The 24,012-nt window shown below is 51.9% G+C and overlaps 1 protein-coding gene across 1 annotated transcript; it reads left to right on the forward strand.

Moving 5' to 3' along the window:
- Positions 1-478: 478 nt before the first annotated feature.
- On the forward strand, positions 479-23,979 carry LOC124234236 (transmembrane protease serine 3-like). Its single transcript, XM_046651478.1, has 13 exons — positions 479-537; positions 1,904-2,048; positions 6,591-6,701; positions 7,575-7,691; positions 8,094-8,217; positions 11,010-11,135; positions 12,428-12,471; positions 13,201-13,366; positions 14,163-14,332; positions 16,037-16,132; positions 18,483-18,625; positions 19,306-19,458; positions 22,275-23,979. The coding sequence occupies exons 1-13, from the start codon at positions 520-522 to the stop codon at positions 22,290-22,292; spliced, it is 1,431 nt and encodes a 476-aa protein (XP_046507434.1). The 5' UTR covers positions 479-519; the 3' UTR covers positions 22,293-23,979.
- Positions 23,980-24,012: the final 33 nt, after the last annotated feature.

Here is a 24,012-nt window from a genome sequence, read left to right on the forward strand (position 1 = left end):
CCTGCAGAATGGAGTGTGAGGTGTCTGTCTAGAATGCTCGCGGGACAGCACGTCAGGTTCCCCGTCTTTTGTCTGCAGAGCAGCTGCCGGTCTAAACGTGGGCTCAGTCACATGGAGGGGTAGAAACCCCCGGCAAAGCATCTCACCTGCCCCTCTTGGTGCGCTGGCTCGGCAGTGGCCAGGACTTCTCTGTTCTTTTAAATCAAAGGAACGCCTGTGTTCCAAAGACTCTCTTATGAGAAGTTTCTGCAAAGGTTTGCTCACCTCACTTACTAATTAAAGGCAAGCCACATTTTTTTCCCTCCTGGTCTCTGTAGTCATACCACCAAGGCTACTTGATAGCCGCTGCCCGATCGGGTTACGCGGACGGCCGCGATAATGCCATTTGCTGCGATGAGTGAGTCGACAAGGCTGAGTGACTTGGTGGAAATATTTCCCAATCGGACTAACCTGTTGGCAGCCTGCTCCCCATCACGCTGGCTTTTATAATGAAAAAGGAAATTATTTCTGCTTTTAAGGATGGCGGTTCCAGAAATGGTGAGTAAAGTGGGCTGAGGGAGAGAAGACGCTTCTAAAAGTCGACTTCTCAACATTTCTCTGTGTTGTGGAACCCACCAACCACGGCCTGTTGGGGAAGGGGCTTCTTTATCGAGATTCCCTGTTTCGGAAAGCGTGTTACCGTGTGTTCTTATTCTTGTTATAAAGTTAAGCTGTGTAGTTTGCCACATGCTGATAGTAAGCAACAAGCGTCAGCAAGAATCGAAGTCAAAAATGCTGAATGCGAATTTATTAATTTTCTAAGATATTCTTTAAAGCTGGAATTCTTGCGATGGAAATGAAATAAGCGTTTTTAGTGCATAATTCTTGCTTAGATTTTCCTGTGACCACGTGAAACAGCGTGAGGACAAAGTTTTAAATGACTTAATAGTTCTCTTTTGAATTTCAAACGTTACAACAAGTAAACAACAGAAAGAAAATAAAAATGAGTGACCTAAGTATCTACGTTTTCTGTGCCTGTTGGAACCTCTAGATTTTAGCTCTTTGCAGAAGCAGGTTCCTAGAGAACTCATGCCTGATACCTGGGAGGGTGAAGTGGAATTTAGCTGGGAACATTCGGCCATTGCTCGCTCCCTCGGCCCTTCTTAGAGTCACAGGGAGTGACTTCCAAAGGCTCCCGGCCTCTTGGGCGTTGCGATGGGTGGAATTCTCTTGGAGGAAACAGAGCCCCAGTGTAGCTTTGGTGCAGCCCAGCGGCCTCCAGCCACTTCTCCCTTTGCGATGTAGGGGGGGACTGGGCACCCAGAGGGCGCCGATACTGTCATCCGTAATTAGGTCATGCCTGTGTGAGCCAGGAAAGGGCTGTGTTTACGGGAAGCTACAAATACTGTGGGCGAGAGTCCCCGCCCTGGCGCCATCTGCATTTTTGGGGCATAGACAATATGTGAGTATCAAAACTTCTTATGTACACAGTAGGGGTACCACATGCGCAGGCAAAGGGTCTCGTTTATGTGAGATGGGCAAAGAGCAATGACAAAAAAGAGAAGGAAAGTGCTTTGAAAATAATCTATCTTCTGAAAATTAAGGATGCAGTAACTTCTCCATGGTCAAAAGGCATCTCTCTAAAGATGTGTTACTCAATTGATTTTAAGTTGATCAAACCATGGGAAAGTCATTATTTTAGCAGAATTAAGTGCACGTTTTTTCACTAACTCTAGAAATTCCTCTGTTATCTGCAGTGGCTCAGAAAAAAAGTGCATTCTCACCGGACAAATAGATTTGATTACTCAGTACCGAATGCGCTTTATGTGGATTGTCGAATTTAGAAGATTTAACATGAGAAAGATGCGTTTGATGCTGAAACTTTAAGTAGAGAAGCAAAGGCTTTCTGTTCTCACTGGCGCAGGAGGTGGAGGTGGAGGTGGAGCCGAATCTCAGAGGTCCTGAAATAGTCACCATGGGGGAGAACGACCCGCCGGCAGCGGAAGACCCCTTCTCCTTCAGATCGCTTTTCGGCCTCGATGATTTGAAAATCAGTCCTGTTGTGCCAGGTAAGTGGAACCACATGTGATTTCTCCCCACTCCCCGATCTAGACAACAAACGTGGCTGAGCGTCCCTCTGAGGAAATATCTCCTCTGGAGTCCTCACACATACCGCTGGACACACACGCTTCCTTAGGTTTACAGAATCGGGGAGAGAAGGAGCACGTTAGAGGGGGCAACTCTTGCCAGCTCCCTAGAGACAGGGGTTTGCATTCTCTGGATGGAGGTTTTCAAAACGGAGGCCCCAACTGCTTTGGGAATTCGGAGTCCGATTCTGGCCAGGAAATCTCGGAGCCCTCCAGGAGGTCCTGAGAACTGGTGCTCATCAGTCCTTCCAGAAAAGTTAAAATAAGCTGGACATCACTGAAGACACTGGATGCCTAGACTGAAATCCAACAGCGGGTGTCAGCGTTGCTCCCAGCTGTGAAGGGAGGCAGGTGGGTTTTGTAAGTAGGTTACGAACGCCTGGAGAAGCAGTGGACTCCATAATACCTACCAGCTGGGATCTTTCTGGCAAGAGGCTATCAGGATCTGTCAGGTGAGCTGTGGCTCATTGGTCTCCCAGGAAGTCAGACCCCCAGGGCTGGGTAGGGGGACATCTGGGGGCTCCAGCTGAGGTTCCAGAAAGCACGGGATCTGGGCTACCCTAATGATTCCTTTTAAACCACCTCGACGACTGATGTGCAAAGAATAGGAAGTGGGAGGAGAGGTTTCAAGGGTGGGAAAAGATACACAATTTAAAAATATGGCCCCCCAAATTAGCATAAATGTAAATTTAAAAAGTGTTCTTCAATCACCTGATCGGCAAAACTTACCTGGTTTTTATATCTGAGTTTACTCTCTTCCCATCCTTGCCCACAGGTATGCGCTCTTGCACAGGGCACATACAGACAGGCATTTTTCCACGTGCTGTTTGGTTTTTTATCAATGCCTTGTTTTTATAGCGTCACTCCATCTCATCAGGTAGATGTGTAATTTACACAGCCATTTCGTCGTCATTTGACATATAGTTGTTTCTAACATTATTATTATATAAATAGTATGAACATGAACAACACTACGCACATTCTCTGCTAATTTTTGATTATTTCTTCATGATTAATTTCTAGTAGTCAGAAGGAACAAAAGCTTTTAAAAAGTTTTCTGTTTAAACAGAGCAACGTATTGTTCATTATAAAAATTTAGAAGATACAGTTAATCAAAAAGATTTTTTTAAAGTTATCCACAATTTTACCATCACTCAGAGATAACCTTGTTAGCACTTTATTATTGAATTTCTTGCATTTTTTAATCAACATTTACATTATTATTTCCCTTTGGGAGTGACATATACTATTTGTACTATTTTGAAGCCTTTTTTATTTTTTTAAACTAAACAATATCACATTCATCTTTCTGTGGCCTTAAATAACTAAATATTCTTCAAGGGTTGGCCAGCTATGGCCCAAGGGCCAAATCTGGCCCACTGCTTGCTTTTATAAATAAAGTTTTATTGGAACACAAACATATCCGTCTATTTACATATTGTCTGAGGCTGCTTTCATCCCATAGTAGGGTTGAGCACTTGTGATGGAAACCACATGGCCCATAAAGTTTAAAAAATTTATTATCTGGTCCTTGACAGAAAGAGTTTGCCAACTCCCTTTCTCTATAATTTCAGTATTTCTGTGTCATTTGGTATTTTATCAGTTCATTCTGCCGGTCATCAGGCTGCATGTATGCGGTATTACAACATGCATCAGTATTATAAACGCCACTCCTCTAAGTGTCCTTGTAGGTAGAAATTTGTGTACATCTGTGATGGCATCTTAGAGTAAATTCTTAGTAGTGGAGTTAGTAGGTGAATAATTCCATCCACTTTTAAGCTTTTCGGTACGTATTTCCAATTTGACTCTCAAAGAGTTTATACAATGTATACTCCTCTTGACTGAAAGTGGGGGCCCCTTTCCTTTCACTTTGGACTGCAGTGGGTATAGTAATAATAATAATAGCATCATTGTTAAGTTGATATGTAGTTAGGTCTAATTAGCATTTTTTTCATTTCCAGAGAGCCTGAAGGTTTCCTGTGTTTGTTTATCATTTGCCTTCCTTCTTTGGAGAGATGCTATGCATTTTGCTTTTTATTCCAGAACAAGGAGGGGGGATCCTGGCAGCGCCCACAGGGCCAGGTGGCCGAGGAGCTGTCAAGGGGCAAATGTGAACTGATACAAAGTTTCTAATTGGACAAGAATCTTTGAATCTACAATTTGGCCCCATTTGCTCAATCTAACTCTTAGATACAGAACAACTGGAATGACAAGAGGTCATTCTTGGGGCTCCTGCTGATTTTGGAGTGTGAACGGAGAGCTGCGTCTCTGTGGGGAGAGGTATTAGTTTGGCGCAGGCTTCGGAGGGGGGCAGGAGCGTGGAGAAGAGGAGTCTGCTCTGTTAACTCAAGACCATGAGTTGGTGGCCCTGAAAAGATTAGTCCCCAAGCCTGAGATGAAACAGCATTCATTATCATGCTGTCCTTCATTCATCCATTCAACCGACTAACATTTGTTGAGGACCTCCATGTGTCAGTGCTGGTCTAGGTGCTAGAACATAGCCGCCAGGGAACACTTGCTCCTCCAGCCAGAGCCAGGACTTGCCCTTTGTCTCGCCTCCTTTCTGGCTCGGCATCCTCGAGGTCACCGGGTGTGCAATGCAGCTCCTTATTTCCCTGTGCTCTTTCCCTTTTCTCTCTATCATTTTCCTTCTGTTCCTCTTTCCTCCTTTCCCTTCCGTGTCAGTGTCACCTCTATGTTTCCATTTTTGTCTTCAAATTCTCTTCTTTGTTAGGTGGCTTCGAATGATATTGACCATTTCATAATCACGCTCTTGCCAGAAGGGGAAGTTCCAGAGACAGGCAGGGAGAGGTTCTTTTGGCTTTTACCTGGGGGGGACCCTGGGATCAGTGTCTCCAAGACCAGGAGAGGAGAGGCAGGGCAGTCTCTGTCCCGCGTAATCGTGTGACGCATGGTGGCTTCCTCCCCTTCCTGTGTTCCTAACTTCCTCACTTGAAGTGGAGACAACTTTGGCATAGACGTATTTTCAGGACTGATGAGAGAATTTGCATGAAATGGCCTGTTGTCCCTGAGAGGAAAGGGCGCCAATGGAAATTCTCCTGGTTGCCCTGAGAGGCTTGTACTTGTGGGTATCTTAATTCTCTTTGCATCGTCTTTTCCACTCGATTGGCCTGGTTCTTTAGGAAAGAACTGAGGAGGGTCTTGGGTTTTACCTTACTTGCAAGCTAACAAGGCACCCTGCTACAGGTCCATGGATGCTGACAGAAAACGTGAGACTCCCGGGTCAGAGAAAAAGGACTTTATTAGTCACAGCACAAGCGGCATGCACATCCTGCTTGAGTTGGTTACCTCGCCCCCAAGTCCCACGGAGGCGATGTGGAGCAGCCAGGTGTATGTTGCACGCACAGTGGGCTTGCATCATAGCTAAGGAGCTCAGAGCTAAGGGAACCCAAATCTTTTATAATGGGCTGTAAGCAGACCTGTACGAACTTTGCCCCAAAGGAGGACATTATATTTATTAAGCCAGACAGTAAGTTAACCTGCCCCTTGCTCTGGAGAAAGACACTGTTTCTATCTTCTGAGGCTATTTGCTCTCTCAGTGTCCGGGAAGAGATGGTCTGGAGCAAAGACCGTGAGCATCTCTGGGCATAGCACTCATGGAGCATGGTCTGCTACACACACCATCTGGTGAGCTTCGCAGAGGCCCCACTCGCCCTCTCCTGCAGGCCCCCTGTTTGGGTTTTGCAGTCACCCTCCTCTGTAAGGGAACGTCCTTGGCAGTAGGGGTTCTATCCCCTTCGTATTGGTTTCCTAGGGCCACTGAAACAAAGCACCGCAAACTAGGTTCCTTCAAACAACAGAAATCTACTGTCTCACCACTCTGGATGTTGGAAGTCTGAAGTCAAGGTGTGGATGGGGCCCTGCTCCCTCTGAAAGCTGCGGGGACCCTTGCTTCTTCCTGGCTTCTGGTGGCTTGCTGAGAAGCCTTGGCTTGTAGATGAATCACACAATCTCTGCCTTTATCTTCACATAGTGTCTGCCTGCGTCTCTTCATGTTGCCTTCCCTTTCTGGGGGTCTGTCTCTGTGTCCGAATTTCCTCTTTTCATAAGGACACCAGTCATGTTGGATTAGGGCCCACCCTAAAGACCTCATTTTAACTCGATTACCTCTGTAAAGACTCTATTTCCAAATAAGATGATATTCAGAAGGACTAGGGGTTTGAACTTCAACATATCTTTTCGGGGGGACACAATTCAACCCATGTCACCAGTCTCCAGCCCAGGATGGACAGACCTGGGTCAGAGCTGGAGACCGTGGGGCTGAACTTCCAGAGAATGTTCCCTGTGGTGAGTGGCCCTTTCTCTAATTAAGGCCCCTCTCTTTGGGCTGGAACATTCTCTGCCTTGAGGGCAGGGGGAATGCATAGTTAGGTTTTAAGTTGTATTTTATTCAAATTCGCCCCAAGTGGCTTTTTGCTCTTCCGTCCCCCCCTTGGTTTGCAGACGCAGACGCGGTTGCTGCGCAGATCCTGTCACTGCTGCCATTGAAGTTCTTTCCAATCATCGTCATTGGGATAATTGCCTTGATATTAGCACTGGCCATCGGTCTGGGCAGTGAGTACAATTCATTATTTACTAGGCTCTCAAATGCCTCTTCAGGCATTTAAGCTATCATGAGCTCCCCCCCTCACACCAGCATGGTGCATCCACCCAGCCTTAATTACTGGAGGCGCGCATCCTTGGGTTTGCCGACTTTGAGTTTTATTTGCCTGCATGAAGGTAAAGCCAGCGTGGAGCCCAGCAGGGGCCGTTGGCTGTGCTTGGGGCTTTGTCACCAAGGAAGCTGCCGTTGGAAGTGTCCAAAGGCAGCTGATGAAATAGAATCCCGAGGGCAGGAGGGGGGTGTGGAGCTGGCTGGAGAAAACAAGGAGGCCATTCATGCACGGCCAAGCACGCCTGCTATTTTTAAAGAAAGGTGCATGTGGCTTTTGAGAAAGTGAGTTATTTGAATGGCATCTAATAGGGAGCAATTTCTCATCTTCTCTTTCAAATAAGTGGATCACAGATCAGTGTAAAGCTCCACCTGCTCGGCTGTGTGGTCCACAGTTCCCAGAGTCAGAGAAAACAGGAGGTAGATGGGGGGGGGGGGGGGCGGGTCCTCACTCAGAGCTCCTCGCTCAGCCGGCTCAACCAGTCAGTCCACAGCCATGCATTTTCTCTCTTGACCTTGAGCCCTCCAGAGTCTGAATTCACCTTCAGTTGTGGCTCAAGGCCACTTAGTGAGACAAAGAGGGGTGCAGCAGCCCCACCCCCTGGAATCTGGAAGGGAAAGTCGGCTGAGGGAAACAAGCTACTGACAAAGGAGCAATTTCAATGCAAGTTTCGTTATTAACGGGCAAGCTCAGGGCCATGTGGCAGGTGGACGGCTGTTCATGTTGTCCACTGAAGAAGCCCTTCCTTAACACTCCCGTCTTCTCCTGCCCGCAGTCCACTTCGACTGCTCTGGGAAGTACAGGTGCCGGTCGTCTTTCAAGTGTATTGAACTGACAGCTCGCTGCGACGGGGTCTCAGACTGCAAAGATGCGGAGGATGAGTACCGATGTGGTAAGGACATCCCTTTTCACAGGAGGCAGGAGGAAGTCAGCACAACCCAGCCCTGACTTTCCCATCTGTGAAACGGGTCCAAGTCAGTGCCTTTGTCAAGTCGAGTCTTCATCTGGGGTCCACTCACCCCAGGAGGTACTGGGCTGGGTGTTAAGGGAAGGCCACTACATGGAGCTTAAAGTCGATCCAGGAGACTACATAAGCAATAAGAGACCCCCTAAGAGAGCTCAGGGCGTCCGGACAGTGAGAACAGCTGCGGCGCGTCGCGGGTGGGGGCACCGTGGGCGAGGAGCAGGTCAGGTTCAGCAGAGGGGGGCTGTGGGCAGACTGCAGAGAACTCTCTGCCAGCGGTCTCCCGCCCTGCTGGCCAGTAACGGCCTGTTCTTCCTGGGCATTGGCCAGTCCGCGTGAGCGGTCAGAACGCCGTGCTCCAGGTGTTCACAGCTGCTGCCTGGAGGACCGTGTGCTCTGACGACTGGAAAGCTCACCACGCTAATGTCGCCTGTGCCCAGCTGGGCTTTCCAAGGTAATTTAAAGAGCCTTTCCAGCTGGTGGGTAAAGCATTAATAGTGATAATGTGATAATGAAGAGAGACACCCACCGTGGAGTGGGGCCCTTACAGATGCTTCAACTCGTCAGTCATCACGTGGCGTCCTCATGGTGACCCTGTGATGCTGACGTCATCCGCACTCGAGGGGTGTGCAAACCAAGGCCTGGGTGCTAAGTGACTTGCTCAAGGTCACTTGGGAAATGGCACGTTTCGGGGTGTCTCAGGGCCAGGACAGGACCCTCGATGCAAACATGCAAGAAAGAGCTTCGGAGCTGAAAACTCAGCCCCTGGTTCCTCAGGCTGCGGCTCCAAGCAGCTTCCTGGCAGTCCCTGCGTGCCACTGGTGGTCACACTGACGTTCAAACCGAGTCTGGAAAGTCAGCAATTCAGTGAAAACCCAATCATTCAAAACAGCTGTTGAGCAACGTGTAGGAGAAAGGACTGTGGTAGTGGAGTCTTTGCTTTCAGCATTTGGTGTCGTCTACGAGACTTTTTGCTTCAGGTGACACAGTTCGCCCTGATGTGGGCCCCTCCGCTCCCCCGGTCCTTCTTGCAACTGCCCACCACTGCCGTCTTCCATGGGCCCAGAATGTCACCCCTGTGCCCCTTTGCTCTCGATTCTCAGAGTTGAGAGCAGGCAGGCTCTCTGAGTCCCCGAGCCCCTGTCGGGAAGGAGCTGTCTGTGCCCGAGGAAACGGGTGTGCAGGCCGTGCTTGGAACCCACGGGGTCTCCCTTTGCAGTTTGGGGCGGCACGTTCTCAGCCCCTCTCTCCACAGCCAGGGAAGCCCAGAGTGGCCTCCAGCCGCAGCCCCGGGACCTCCCTCCTTCCCCGCTTGTGACAGCCCGGATCCAGAGATCAGCTAGATTTCCACACGCTGCACCACGCCACTCACACACACATGCACCACATTATACACACCACGAACATACCATATACACTACACACACACACACACACACACGCATACCACAGACACAAACCCCACATCACACAAACGCACATATCATACACACACCACTTACACACACACACCCCCCCCACATTACACACACCACAAACATACCATATATACCACACACACATACATACTGCATAGACACACAGACACATATCATACACACACACACACACACACATTACACACACCACAAACATACCACGTGCACCACACACACATACCACATAGACACACACACACCACACACACCCCACATCACTCACAAACACATATCATACACACACCACTTATACACATACCACAAACAGATACCACACACTATGTACACACACATCACACAGACACACACACCACATCATGCACACACACACTACAAACATCACATCACACAGACACATGACACACACGCACACACACTCCCCTCCACTTCCCCAACTAGTCAAACAGCTGGAAACATCCCCACTCGGCCTGCCTCTTCCATATGGAGTCCCTGCCTTGGGCCCACTAGGGGGCGTCCCTTCCTCTTCCCGACCCCCCTCTTTCTTCCTCCTGGAGCACCACCTTCCCGGAATCCCAAGGCCTCCCGTCTCCTCTGTGGAAGGACCCAGCTGACCCCTTCCCTCTGCACCCGCTCTTCCTGGGCAGCCCGCAGACCTCTGTCCACCCCGGCCACTTGGTGAGGCCGTCCTTCCTCCCTCACGTGCTCCCTCCAAGCGGAACTCTGGCGAACGCAGTGTTTCTAGGCTGTCTCCTCCACGTTGCCCATTTTCTTTACTCTGAACTTGTTCTTTTCTTCCCTGTCTTTGCTTCAATTCTAAAATTTATTTCTGTATTCTTTTTTGCGTATTTGTTCTGCTTCTCTCTTTAAAGCCCTTCTTTGATCTTCTCTTCTCTGTATCCTACGTCAGATCTCTGTGATTAAAATAAAGGGTAGACCATTAAGTCAGATTGCCTGGGTTCACGAGCCAGTGAGTACACAGACTGGTTACATAAAGTGTGGCTCAAAAATGGGGATCATAAGAGAGCGGCTCTGAGGGGTCGTTGAGAGGTTGAAACGGCTCTGGAGCATGTGGACGTGAGCCTGGCACAGAGGGACGCCCTGCGAGTTTGTGGGTGTGGTTGTTACTACCTCTTAGAGACTTTGACAATTTGTGGGGCCCCAGCTGCAGCATTTGGGGTCCCTTTGCATTTCACGCCGCCCCCCTTGTAGCCCAGCCCACCTGCCTCAGGATCTCCATCCCGGCAACAATCGGCCCTTTCCCTGGGCGCCTGCTCTGTGAGTGGGTTGAGCAACACCCTGGAGGGCTGCGAAGGTCATTGTCTCCAATGGCAACCCATGCCAGCTCTAGGCAGACTGGGAAAGTCCTTCATCCTCCCTGGCCTGTTGTCCTTGGGGAGGTCAGCATCATCACTTTGGTGCCCAACTGAAGACACCCCCCCAAGTTCTGTGTTTGGTCCCCTCGGGGGCTTGTTTCAGGCCAAGCAAAGCTCAGTCCAGCTAAAGTGTCAAGGAGCCCCACCAACTATATCAGAAAGTGGTCTTCCCTCCCGTGTGCCCGAAGGCCATGGAGGGTGGGCGGGGGTTCAGGATGGGGGCCAAGAGGTCCACCATCCGGGACAATGCCAGGTCTGGAATCCCTTGCTAAATTGGCAAAAGGAAGCCATTCATGGTTTGGGCGGGGATGGGGAGGGGACAAAATGACATCCCCCTCGTGTGATCCCTGTAATACTGTGACTTGAGCACAGGTTGATCTGAAGCAGGGAGTCAATTTCCCATGTCGGGGTTTGTGTTTCTAACGCACTGGCAGCTACGTGAGTTCAGACGCCCTCCGAGTGGACTCGCTTGAGGAGCAGTTCCGAGAGGACTTTGCTTCCATCAATCACCTCTTGCCGGATGACAAAGTGACGGCTTTGCACCACTCGGTGTACGTGAGGTAAGCGGCTGTGTGGTACTGCTGTCCATGCTTGGGTCAGGTCGCCCTCTGGGTTTGCAGAGTTGGCGCAGCCCCACAAGGACTCAGGAGGCCTGGGAGTGTTGCCTCCAAGTGCAAGGTGCGGCGTGGCCACCTTGGTTAGACGGGGTGCATGCACCAGGCTGGGGTGCTAGGACTTAACCCCAAGCCAGGAAAATCTGGCCCAAGAGAGAAAGGGAGCAAGGAGGGTAAAAGTGATGTGCGTGTCATAAATGCTGGACTGCGCCTCTCACATAGTGGGCGCTCCAGATGTGTTTGGGGAAAGGAAGGAAGGGAGGGAGGAAGGGAAAAAGAAGTTAAGAAACGTATTGTTCTTGTGTACAAAGCACTGTCATTCTCACCATTTATATTGCATGCTTCACTCAATGGCTCATGAGGCGGGTAGAATGAGGTGTCCTTAAATGACGGTCAGGCGCCTGAAGCTCAGAGTAGTCACCTGTCGGGCGAGTGGAGACAGGGTCAGAGATTCTGAGCCCGAGTTCCATGTGCCCGTCTGACACCTTGGACCCAACCCCAAGAGGAGGCTGTTTGCTGCTCTGGGAAACAACAGCTTGTCAGCCTGTCCGTCGTGTCATTGACATTCCTCCCCGCTGGACCCACGTGCAGTCTGTAGGGACAACTCATCCCTTGGATCCTAAAACCTCAGTCTGGTGACAGTAGCTTTTTCTTGCCTGATTGCATGACAGGACTGGGGCTCTAAACGCAGGAAGAGTTACAAAGGAGTCCGGGGGTGAATTGTAAGAAAAGCACGTGCCCTGGCTCCCACCCCTGCAGGGAGAGTGCTGTCTGTTCCAGGGCAATCACATCTGTGCCCTGGGGAGGAGTCCTCTCCGAGGTGTGTGTGTCCCAGGCTGCAAGGACTTCGTGCCAGGAGAGCTGCCATGCTGTTTGGTGGGCCCTCCGTGTCCCCCAGGGGCCAGTGCAGAACATCAGGGTGAAACTGACATGCAAATGACACCAGTGTGTGTTCGTATAACATAGCTCACTGTGCATCTCTTACGTTAGCTGCACAAAGCTTCGAAGCACTCCACAGCCTGTCACATGCATGATACTTCTCTGAGGTCGAGGGTTTTCTAGTGAACTGTGAGACCTCACTCTCACGGTTTTCTTTGCATAGACTAAAACTGTAACCTGTATTCAAGAGCAGGAGAATAGAGCTTATTTTTCTTTTACTCTGACATGAAGTAAAAACAAAGTGTTCATTTCTCAAGCCTCGAGTAGTTGTCATTAAGCCCTGGTTTTTCCCAATCCAGGGAGGGGTGTGCCTCGGGTCACGTGGTTACCCTGAAGTGCACAGGTAAGTTAGAAACGCGGAGATAAGTGGAAGCCAGCACTCACTCACAGACTCCTGCCTCCCCCTCCCTCCTTGGACTGCTGGGACTCCCTTCCTCATAGGTGCCAGGTTGGGACTCTGTGGACCCCACCTGATGGGGGAGGGGAGCAGTGTCAGCCAGGTCTCACCTGTAGGGTGGGGGGAGGCACCCAGGAGCGACTCCTCGGCATCAGACAGGACCATGGTCCATGATGTCCTGTCACTTTGTGGTGGCTCCAGTAGCCTGCCTCACCAGTCACTTTCTCCTCCTCTCCACTGGAAAAGTGTACGCAGAGGGCTCAGTGCCCCAGGCCCCCACCTCCCCGGCCAGGCGCCCCTTGTTGCTGGTGGGGGGAGGTTCTTGTTGCAGGGTTGTGTCTGAAGAAGTCCGGAACATGACCGCCAGTCCCTGACTTAGTGTGGAGGGGGCTGTGGAAGGTCCCCATGCTCCTGGTGTGTTGTCCTCATCCTGGGGACAGGAGCATCATGAGGACGGTGCTGCCTGCACTGGGTTCTTTGCTCTGACTGGCTCTTCCCACTGCACCCCCACGACACCCCACTCTTCCCACATCTTGGGGGACCTGCCCCCACCCCTCTCCCCGTGCTCCCTCTTCAGTGCTCTCTCCTGGGCTGTGAGCTCTGAGAGGGCGGCAGGGTGTGAGGAGGAGGAGAGGTCTGTGGGACCGCCCCCCAACCCTTGTTTTCCCTCTGCAGCCTGCGGTCTGAGAATGGGCTACAGCTCACGCATCGTGGGTGGAAACATGTCCTCGCTCGCACAGTGGCCCTGGCAGGCCAGCCTTCAGTTCCAGGGCTACCACTTGTGCGGGGGCTCTGTCATCACCCCCGTGTGGATTGTCACCGCTGCCCACTGTGTTTATGAGTGAGTGCTCCTGACCTCCTGGATGTGGCTTCTCCTCTTCTGCAGACCCCTGTCCAGTCTGGTTTGGGCGATCAGCAGCAGGTCCAGGAAGCAGGCAAAAATAGACCAGATCATCACAAAGTAACATCCACATGGAGGGACGCCCCCGTCCTCCTCACCATGGATCCATCACTGTCGGCTGGGTGTGATTGGGGACCCTGAGCTCATTTTAAGGATTTCAGACCTACAAGTCTTATAGGAAAGATAGGAAGAGGAGGAAGGAAGCTCTCGTGCAGGAGGAAACACGCCAGCACAAAGGCCTTAGACCTCCCTGGAGCTAATTACGATGGACGGTGTTGTGGCAGAGAGGGCGAGAGATGGCGCAGGGTCAGGGGCAGGTCATCGAGTCTCCCCAAGGCCGTCTAGACAGGAGGTTAGCATAGGAGAAAACCACAGAAGATGCTTCCAAATACAGAGGTTAATTCTCCCTGTTATTTTTACCTCCCACTATTTTGGTTGCTGTCTGATGGAGGAGGGGCCTTGATGGACCCCCTCCCAGTCAGCCAAGTTGAGCTCCATTCTCAAAGGATGCGAAGGTGGCCTCAGAGGTGCAGAGAGCAAGAGCTGTCTAGGAAATGCATGGGGTGGGCCTGCACTTCTGCAGGGCGTGGGAGTCGAGGTCAGATCCAAGAACAAGCAAGCGGGGCAGTGGGACATCTCCTGTCGTCTCCCTGGCCCTGGCTCCAGGGACACCTGAGGTCTGTGGATTAAGGTGCTTGGGTTTTTCCCGCCTCACGTCTTGGTCTTCTCATTGCAGCCTGTTTCTCCCCAAGTCCTGGACCATCCAGGTGGGCCTGGTTTCCCTGCTGGACAGTCCAGCCCCCTCCCATCTGGTGGAAAAAATCATCTACCACAGCAAGTACAAGCCAAAGAGGTTAGGCAATGACATCGCCCTCATGAAGCTGGCCGGGCCACTTGCCTTCAATGGTATGTCTGGGATTCTCGGTTGTTCTGTAGCTTTCATTTATTTCAAGAGAATTCGTAATTGCTTGGTGAAGCATTTTTATGATGCCTACTTTACCATCTGTGTCAGATAATGCCAATATCTGATTCATATCGGTGTTGGCCTCAGTCGATGTTCTCTTCTCATTAAAGTTGTGATTTTTCTGGTTCTTGGTATGATGAGTAACTGTCAATCATGCTTTGGAAATTCGAGCTATTACATTGGGAGATGCCGGGTCCTAAAATGTCTTCCATTTCAGCAGGAGGTCACCCTGTTCAGGTTCACTGGGCAGGTCTTGACCTACTTTGTGGGCTTTCGTTCAGATGGTAATTTGATTTCAGAGACTTCGAGGTTCTACTTTGGTCAACTTGGTTTGTCTGGTGCCACTGGGGTTCCCACTGGTGCCACTTTATCTCTGCCGGTGTCACCTGGAGATGAAAGGGGCTTCCCCAGGCCTGGCCACCTGGCGCCTCTCGGTGGTTGAAGGGGGTCTCTGGCCTGTGGGGACAAAGAGCTTTGTCCTGCCTGGAGCTTGTTGTGGTGAGGTCACCCCAGCCAGTGCCACCTGCCTGCTCAGGGTCCCTAGGTGGAGAATGAGAGTCTCAACATTGTCTAAGAAAGACAGCACTTCCCAGGCTGGCCAGCTGGCTGTGACGGGATCCTCCTAGCAGCCATTTCTTTACAAGCTGGAAGATACTGGGCATCTCCAGCTGCCTGAAGAGCTCGGGAACATTCTCTTCCCACCCGCTGCTGAGTTCTGCAGGCTCCGTTTCTCCATGGGAAAAGTCAAGTCCTGGCCTCTGAAGGTCACAAAAACACCAGAAAAGCCACACAGGATAGAACTTCCAAATATTCTGCAGATACAAGAAGGAATTGTGAGGCTCCTCCTAAATGAATGAAGGCCCCGTTCTCCTTCCCAAGGAATACGGCGGCTTGGAGTGTGCGCAGAGTGTAGGAAACGAGGCCCCTTACAGGAGCAGAATCCTGGTGCGAGACCAGCTGCAGGTGTGACCTGGCAGAATCCTTGGCGTGTTTATCACATGGCACACATAACATGCTACACGTAACACTCTGAAACAAATATTGATAGAGAAGCAGAGAGAAATTGTAATGGTGGTGTTCTTCTGTTAATTGTCATTAATGATACTTGGTGACACAACCCGCATGGACAGGCAAGCTTGTCGCCTCTAGATGTGTCAGGAGGCACGGGAATACTCATGGAGTGATGTTCTGAAGGGCACCCTCCCCGTGGTCCAGACCAAGAGCAGGCAAAGTGTGGCCCACATGCCAAATCTGACCTTTGCCTGTTTTTGTAAATGAAATTTTACTGGAACACTGCCAAGACCATTTCTTTCCTATTGCCTGGGGGCTGCTTTCACACAACTGGGGCAGAGTTGAGGGGTTGTGACAGAGACCACTGACCTATGACATTTACTATTCGGCCTTTTATAGAAAGAGTTTGCTGGCCCCTGGTCTAGAATCACATTGCCACAGTCCAGGGTAGTTTTGAGGTCTGAGGGCTCTGGTTGGGAAGGCGCTCCCTGCTCTGAGCTTGAAAACAACCGATGGCTTGACCTTTCTCTGGGAGATCCTTTGCGTCCCTCAGGGAGGTAAGCCCTGATGAGATCGACGTTTCCTGGGACTACTGCTCCCATCCAGCTGAGAGTGGTTGTTTCTCCTTTGAACAGAGATGATCCAACCAGTTTGTCTGCCCAACTCCGAAGAGAGCTTTCCTGATGGAAAAATGTGCTGGACGTCAGGATGGGGGGCCACAGAGGATGGAGGTCAGTGGTCTGAAATCAAGAGTCTGTGTCCAGGGAGCCCAGAACTGAGATGGCTGGGGTACACGCCCACAATGACATGCTCCTGTCCAGTGTCCCAGTGTCCTGTTCCCTTGGGATGCCCACAGATCCTGGTCAGGGAGTGTGAGTCAACTGCTGGAAACACAGTCAGCTGAGCAGTTGTGGGTCATGAGTCACGGTCCCATTTATCTTGGGACAACATGAAATTGCATACTTTCTCAGGAGAGAAATGAAGCACAAAGGAGAACTGTGGACACTTACCTTTGCCAACATACCAGGTGGTTCTCCCTCCGCCTCCTCCCACCGTGTTAACTGAGTACATAGGAGCCCGGGTGGAGAACTCCTCCCAAGCTTTATTCAGAAGACAGAGATTTGTTATCGGTGAGGAAATTTGTCTTGCGAGACTTCGGAAGACGTGTGATTTCACCCTACAAAGGTCAAGTAGAGAAAGCAAACAAGACCTTATTGCTGTAATCATGATAGAAGCAGAAATGTTAATAAGAATAACCCATGGGAATGAAACCTGGGCCATCCTTTGATCAATATGGGGCACAAATGTGGTCACAATTCTTGGGTTTTCCATCAATTGCTTTAGTTTCCTGGGGCTGTCAAAACAAATCACCATAAATAGCACGGCTTTGGCTTAAAACAATGGAGATTTATTTTCTTATGGTTCAGGAGACCAGAAATCTGAAGTCAAGATGGGGGCAGGGCTGGTTCCTTCCGGAGCTCCGAGGGAGAATCCGTTCCAGGCTTCTCCCAGCTTCTCGTGGCTCCGGCTGTCCTTGGCTTGTAGACACATCACCCGCATCTCTGCCTCCATCTTCACATGGTCTTCTCTCTGTATCTCTGCCTCAAGTCTTCCCTCTCCTTTCTCTTACAAGGACACCGCTCTTTGGGTTTAAGGCCCACCCTAAATCCAGAATAATCTCATCTTGAGATTCTTACCTTAATTACATCTGCAAAGACCCTATTCCAAGTAAGGTCACATTCTAAAGTTGCAGGTGGATATATTGGGAGCGGGGGTGGGGGTGGGGGGCACAATTCAACCCAGTTCGGGAAGTATAGTATGTTCCTCTTGAGACTTATCAGCTGAGCTCACTCCCTCCTGAATGTCCGAGGTACACGGGGCTCACCCAGGCCCAGGGGGTCTATGAGCCCCTTGCAGCACTCCCGCCAGCGCCTGCCGTGGGGACCGCAGTGGCTCAGGGTCCTTACAGCCATATATAATTCCAAGCTCACCCACTTGCCCAAATCCTGCTCTGTGCCCACATGGCTGGTCAGGGGGCTTCCAGCTCTGTTAGAACCAGTGCCCCCACAACCTCTGCTTTGTGGTGGGGAGCAGGGACACCACCCCACCCTCCCTTTCCTCTCATGGTGAGTTCTCAGTTGGGACCACGCAGCTCACCGGAGTGATTCCTATTATGTTGGACTCTGAAGAAGAGGCACTGGTTCCCCATGCAGATTCCCCACGTGCCATGTGCTAGACCGAGTGGCTCCACGAGATGCCTTCTCCTGCTCATAGCAACCCTGAGGGGGTGTTACTTTCCTGCTCATGTTGAGGGTGAGGAGGCTGAGGCTGAGGGGCGCTGAGCATCTTGCTCAGGTTCCCACGGGCGGGTGGTGGAAGGTCTGGGATTCCACGCTGGAGCTCCTCCACCCATGTCCATATTCACATTATTCACAAACTTAAAGTGCCTGAAGGTGATTATTCATTGTCTTCCTGGGACCCCTGTGGGACGAGCAGAGACAGGTACCACTCTCAGCCCGACCTCACGGCCAGGTGGTCCCCACTGCCAGGACGGGGGATGTGTGGGCGGACTCGGGGAGCCCATGCAGAAAACAGGTGTAACTCACACTCACAGAACTCTTACGGGGACTGGGACGTGGACGTCTTTGGCAGGACATTTTTCTGCCGACCGTCCTGGGGTTCCACCAAGAAGCTGTGTGCGTGAGCTCTGCGAGCCTCGGTTTCCCTTCTGTAACTTAAGTTGTTCTGAGAACTGATTGGGCGGGTATGGGTTAAGTGCTTGGCCCAGGACGGGCCCTGGGGAGGCCCGTGTTGGCCACTGTTGCCCCACCTCCTCCCGTGCTGGTCCCTTTACGGAGGGGAGATGCCCTGACCTGAGGCAGAGGGGTGCAGGGCCCATCATTAGAAGCAGAGCCCGAGGGCTTGCCGGTGCTCGCAACAGACCATGCACGGTCCACCTGCAGGCGTGGCCTTTGCTCCATAGTGATGTTGGGGGCGTGCCCCCCACCCCTCTGTGGATGTGTACCCTCTGAATTCCGAGCGGGGCCCCCCTCACTGCATGTACCCCCATCTCTGCTGCAGGTGATGCCTCCCCGGTCCTCAACCACGCAGCTGTGCCTTTAATCTCCAACAAGGTCTGCAACCACAGGGACGTGTACGGGGGCATCATCTCCCCCTCCATGCTCTGTGCCGGCTACCTGCGAGGCGGTGTGGACAGCTGCCAGGTAGGGGCCCTCGGTGACCTCTGGGGGCCGCGGCAGAGGGCAAGGCGAGGCTCTGGCACCATGACCCAGCCCGTGGGACAGGCCACAGCCAGCATTTCCCAGTGACGGACTGAAAAGCAAATTTACAGGGCGTGGGGAAGAAGTTTGCTCAAGATATCACTTCCTTTCCTGGCCGGCTGGGCCTGTGTTACCCAAGGCTCCCACTCTGCCTGGGGGCTGGGCGGCCCGTGCGGGGCTCGCAAAGATGCTTCCCTCCCCAGCTGGTTCGCAGTTTGCAGGGGGACGAAAGCAGGGGAAGGCAGGCGGGAACTGGTGAACTTGGGCCTCCAAAGCCACAGTAGGCGAGACCCCAGTACTGCCTGGGTCCAGCCGAAGCCCCCTGGCCAGGCAGACCCTCCCTCAGAGAGCACTCCCTCGGTTGCCCGTAGCTGCCTTGACCAACTTGAGTTCATTGTATCTAGAGTCTGGCAGGGAGACAGCTAGGGGAGGCCATCCTTGAGGGCTAAAGGACCCTACTATCAGGAATTTGAGTCAGTTCTAGAAGGGCTGCTGTGAAAGCAGAGCCATCCCTCAGCCATATTTTGGGATAAGGCAGAAAGGAGAATCCTGTCACTATGACAAGGGACACCCCGGGGCCGTGCCTGTTCTGTCACTCTTTTGTCTCTTTCCTGGCCATCTAGGGGGACAGCGGGGGACCCCTGGTGTGTCAAGAGAGGAGGGTGTGGAAGTTGGCGGGAGCGACGAGCTTTGGCATCGGCTGTGCTGACGTGAACAAGCCTGGGGTCTACACTCGCATCACCTCCTTCCTGGACTGGATTCACGAGCAGATGGAGGTGGGTGCAGCTCACGCCGGTCCTCGTCATTCCACCGCCAGCGTCCGTGACGTGGGGCCTCAGTCCTGCTGTGCAGAGCCGGGGAGTGACCACTTAGTTGTTGATTCGGCAAACAGTGACTTTGTGGCTCCTGGGTGTCACGGCTAATCCCAGGGGCAGGGCTCTGTGTGGGTGCGGCCCTGGTGGGGTGGGCACCCAGTGGGGAGACTGTGGCTGGGACAACTCGCCAAGTGGGGAAAAGAGGAAAGGCGGCTGAGGGGGAGGCCTTGGGGAGGGAGGCCAGTCGAGTGGGCCGGTGCGTATGGAGGAGAGGGTGGACGAGGGGGAAAGAGGTGGGGGAGGGTCCGAATCTGGAGGATCCCACAGGCCTTCTGAGGGGTGTGGACCTTGCTGGGAGCCAGGGATAGGATGGAGGGTCTCTGATCAGGAGGGGGCCTGGGCAGCTCTGTTCTTTGTGGGGGGGCCTTCCTGGAGGGAGGGACCTGGAGGAGGGAGACGGGTCGATGAGGCTGGCTTGGCAGGATCAGGACGGCAGGGGGAGCCCTGGAGACAGCGGGGAGGAAGAACGGGATACCCAAGGAAAGGGAGTGCCACAGCTGACTCCAGGCCCAGCACAATAGTGCAATGGCCCAAAGGACAGCTGGTGACAGCCATCCCTCCTTGGGGGAGCAGGGGAAAGGCTGCAGGGAGGGGAGCCCGGCCCTGCAGGAGCCTCGATAGCATGGCTCCTTCCACCTTGTGGGCACTTGGCAAATATTTGCTGACTTGATCTCCGACTCTGAGCCCTGCATCACTCTTTGGACCAGTTTCAAAGGACTTTTTTTTTTTTTTTTTTTTAATTGAGGTGAAATTAATATGACCTTAAATTAGCTAGCTTAAAGAGAACGATCCAGTGGCATTTAGCACACTCACGACATTGGGCAGCCACCATCGCCGTCTAGTTCCAAAGCATTTTCGTGGCCCTGAAATAAAACCTCACACAGCTAGGCAGGCACTCCCCCCGTCCCTGTCCCCAGCCTCCAGCAGCCAGGACTCTGCTTTCTGTCCCTGCGCATCAAAGACCAGTAGAAATGCTCCTTTTAATCTGAAACAATTGGCTAAGAAGGACGTCAGACTCCTAATGTGCCTTGGTGCTCATTTCCGCTTCTTCCTCGTTGAATTTTTGCTTTACGTGAGAAGCTACCTAGTGGTTCCCGTTGGTCAAGGCTGATGCCCAGGGCTGGGACAGAGCTCCACTGGTGTGTAGCTGTGTGTCCTCTGCAGGGGCAAATCGTTCCTCCCTCAGTGTCCGGCTCACTGCGAGGCAGCCACAGCTGGAGGACAGGCTGTCGGGAAGCGTCCGTGTGGCTCATTTTGTTGTTAGCTGGCAGGTTGGCCCCGTGCTCAGACTGAGGGGCGTGTAACGTTCTCCTGCAGCACAAAACTCAACCCAAATCGTCAACCCCTCAAAGAACAGACTTTCGAGGGGCAGCCTCCTCCCCAAGCAGTGGCCGAGGACGGCCTGTGAGAGAGAGCCTGGGGTGCCGATGGCCATGTGGGCAAGCCCATGGGGCTTTGGAGGGCGGGATAGGGGGACCAGGCCCTCCGCATTCGCCCCTGGAGCCAGGGAGGTGCGCCTTCCAAGCGGCTGCACGTAGGGGCAGAGGGTCTATGTGACGGAACTGGTAATCTTGAAAGTGAAGCAGTGGAGGAAGGCAACTCCCAGAATTCAAGCTGCCAAGAGGTACTGGGTGCCGGGCAAGGGCCAGGTTCCGAAGTCACTCCCGGAGCCTTCTGATGATGGTGCTATGTGATGTAGCACCATTTCCCTTCAGTATCATCCTGGGTGGCAGATGCTAGGACTGTCCCCATATTACAGGTGAGGGGCCACCCCAAGCGAACAAGGGCAGATCCGTGACTCCAGCTCCAGCACACGCTGCACAAAGAATTGGCAGGTCTTCACCCTGGGGTGCACAACACTCTCCCTGGCTGCGTGTTAACCTTGAAGATCCCTGGGACCCTTCCCCAGAGGGCTGATGGGGTGGGGTGAGGCTCTGGCGATTTTGGTACATAGGGTCTTCAGGGCACACCTTGAGAAACACTGGTATGGGCCATGTGGCTCGCCGGGACGGTTTCAGAAAGGGCTTCTGTCTGTCCCCTGATGCTGGAGGAGCAGTGTTGTCTGTGAGGGATGGTTGGCTCCCTTGACACCTGGGAGAGCATCTCAGTCATCAGCTGCCTCTGGCCCACTGAAGGCCTGTGTGAGACCCACCCTTTTGCAAATCTCTCTTCAAATGTCTCGGGGGATGACCCAGAAGATGCTTCCCTTCTCATGAGAAGCTTTCTGCTGGGTCTGCATTTTTAGTTGTTTTTTGAGCATCAATGAGAGGGCCTTCCAAGAGCTCACACAACTGGAGGGGAACTGCCCATTTAGCTGATGGGGCTGCCTGCTGTATCATCGTCATTCTCAGCCCGTGGTCTTCTCTGTCACCCTGGGGCTTACAACAAAATCGTTCTGACTTAAAGTGGTGCTTAGGAACGCTGACACTAACAACTGGAAAGTTCCTGTGGAGACTATGGAAAAAACCTCAGGTCAGTGATGAAACACGCAGAGGCGTGGCTGGTTGGGAGGTGCGTATGGGTAGGAAAGCTATCTCACGTTTATCTGAGATCTGCGTAGAGCTGGCAGCCTCCTCCAGCAGAGGTCACCCTTGTCCCCATCAATCGTGAACAGCTGGTGCTTCACTCAGGGTGCAATGCAGGTGCCCACTCAAGTTTAATGTTGAAGAGATGGCTTGAAGTGCTGAAAAAGATAACACCAATGTCTTCATTTCTAGAGGGATCTGAAAACTTGAAGAGAAACGGGACAAGCCACAACTTAGAGCTCCTGCCACAGTGGAGACCTTCCTGTCCTTCCATAGATTCCTGTGTGGAAACTTCCAACAGCAGAGCCAAAAGAAGGAGCATCTCTCCATTCCTCTTCATCTGGAACAACTTTCTTCTAACACCTCTAACAAGTCACAGGGGCACGGACCAGAATGACCTTGAAGCTCCTTTCTGACCTTCACGAAGAACAGAAGCAGGAAACCCCTCCAAAGTGCTACCTTATCCCACTTGTTCACCTGCTGCTCCCTACGAGGTTCAACATCCCCAACCAGATGGCACATCGTGGGCAAAACAGTCGACAGCCGCTGCCTGGAGCAAACGGCAGGGATGCGGTCATGGCTGATGGAGCCGTCTGCGCTTTCCTTACCTGGGCACCAGAACCGAACCCAAATTTTCTATTCTAAGATCTCCTTTCACATGTGGGAACCCAATATACAAATGATTCGCTTTAAGGTTTATTTCTATTATGTCTTTGTAGCATTTGGTGTTTCATATATTATTGACCCTCGCTTCCAAAGGCCATAAGCTCTCTTAACGCGTTCGTCCGTCAGAGCTCGTCTGAAGGAGCCTGACTTCTCGTGTAAATTGAAATCCTGAGCTTGATTCGACAGGCATGATTACTTTGATCTCGTCTGTGTGTTGTGGGTTTTGCATTTTTCTGTTAGAACAGCCTTCTCAGAAGATCGGAATTATCTTGAATTACATCACAAGACTCAGAGCAGAGTGAGAGAAGAAAGCCCTGGGGTTGGACAGGACCACCTAAACCCCACTCAGTGGGTACTGAAGGCCAGTAGAGTAGATGGTCACGTGTCATCAAGACCAAAGCCTTCCCTCCCTCTCCATGTGGGCCCATTGATCTTCCCCACACCTGCAGGATTAGAGACCCACTCATTACCCACACACTTTCTGCAGGCCACAAAGCACACACGTGACAAAGGAAGGCTGCTTGGTAAGTAAGCAGTGTCCAGTGGCGCTTTATCACGAGTGCGTTCATCAGAATATGAGCCCATTGCTTTGCCTTGAGGCAACAGCGGGAAAGATGGGTGAGTTTCAAACAGATCAGAGATGGGTCCAGGTGCCCCAGGAAGGGAACAGCTCCCAGGAGCCTCCTGAATGCCTCTGAGCCAGGGGTGGAGGAAGAGAGGGAGGGAGAGCTAAAGGCCATTTAGCGATGGTATTGGGTGCACTTCACATATCAGTGTCCTACACACATCTCTAGGCCGGAAGGTGGGCAAGAGTGTTTTTATTTCAAGTATTTTTGCCCAGCTCTCTTTGAAAGTAGTGGTACCTCATTGAAGAGCCAAGTTGTGAAAAGATAAAGGATATCACGTGATCACCTAAAGTGAGAAAACTCGACTGTGGGGTCAGCAGACGTGTATTTCTAGCCTGTTGTGGTTTCGTTCTTCTTTAATGACTACTGCATTTTGTTGGGAAATATTTTGTTGGGAAATAACCTTTCAAAAGGTCTTGGGGAACATTATTGGCGGGCAATTAACAGGCCTGTACCATGTGCCCGGCCCCATTCTGTGCACATTTCACGTGTTTCCTTGTTCGATTATCAGAACCACCCTATGACACAGGGGTTGTCACAGTCCCATTTTGTAGACGAGGAAACTGAGGTGTGAAAGCGAGTAGGCTCTCCCAAGGCCATGCATTGGGCCAGCGGGGCATCTGGGATTTGCGACAGGC

The sequence above is a fragment of the Equus quagga genome, unplaced genomic scaffold (genome assembly GCF_021613505.1).
Source record: "Equus quagga isolate Etosha38 unplaced genomic scaffold, UCLA_HA_Equagga_1.0 73442_RagTag, whole genome shotgun sequence".
Taxonomy (NCBI): Eukaryota; Metazoa; Chordata; class Mammalia; order Perissodactyla; family Equidae; genus Equus; species Equus quagga.

Excerpts from the sequence above, each read along its gene's own strand:
- LOC124234236 (XM_046651478.1), top strand. Across the intron at positions 11,136-12,427 it reads CACCACTCGGTGTACGTGAG|GGAGGGGTGTGCCTCGGGTC; the intron begins GTAAGCGGCTGT and ends TTCCCAATCCAG. Across the intron at positions 18,626-19,305 it reads GCGGTGTGGACAGCTGCCAG|GGGGACAGCGGGGGACCCCT; the intron begins GTAGGGGCCCTC and ends CTGGCCATCTAG.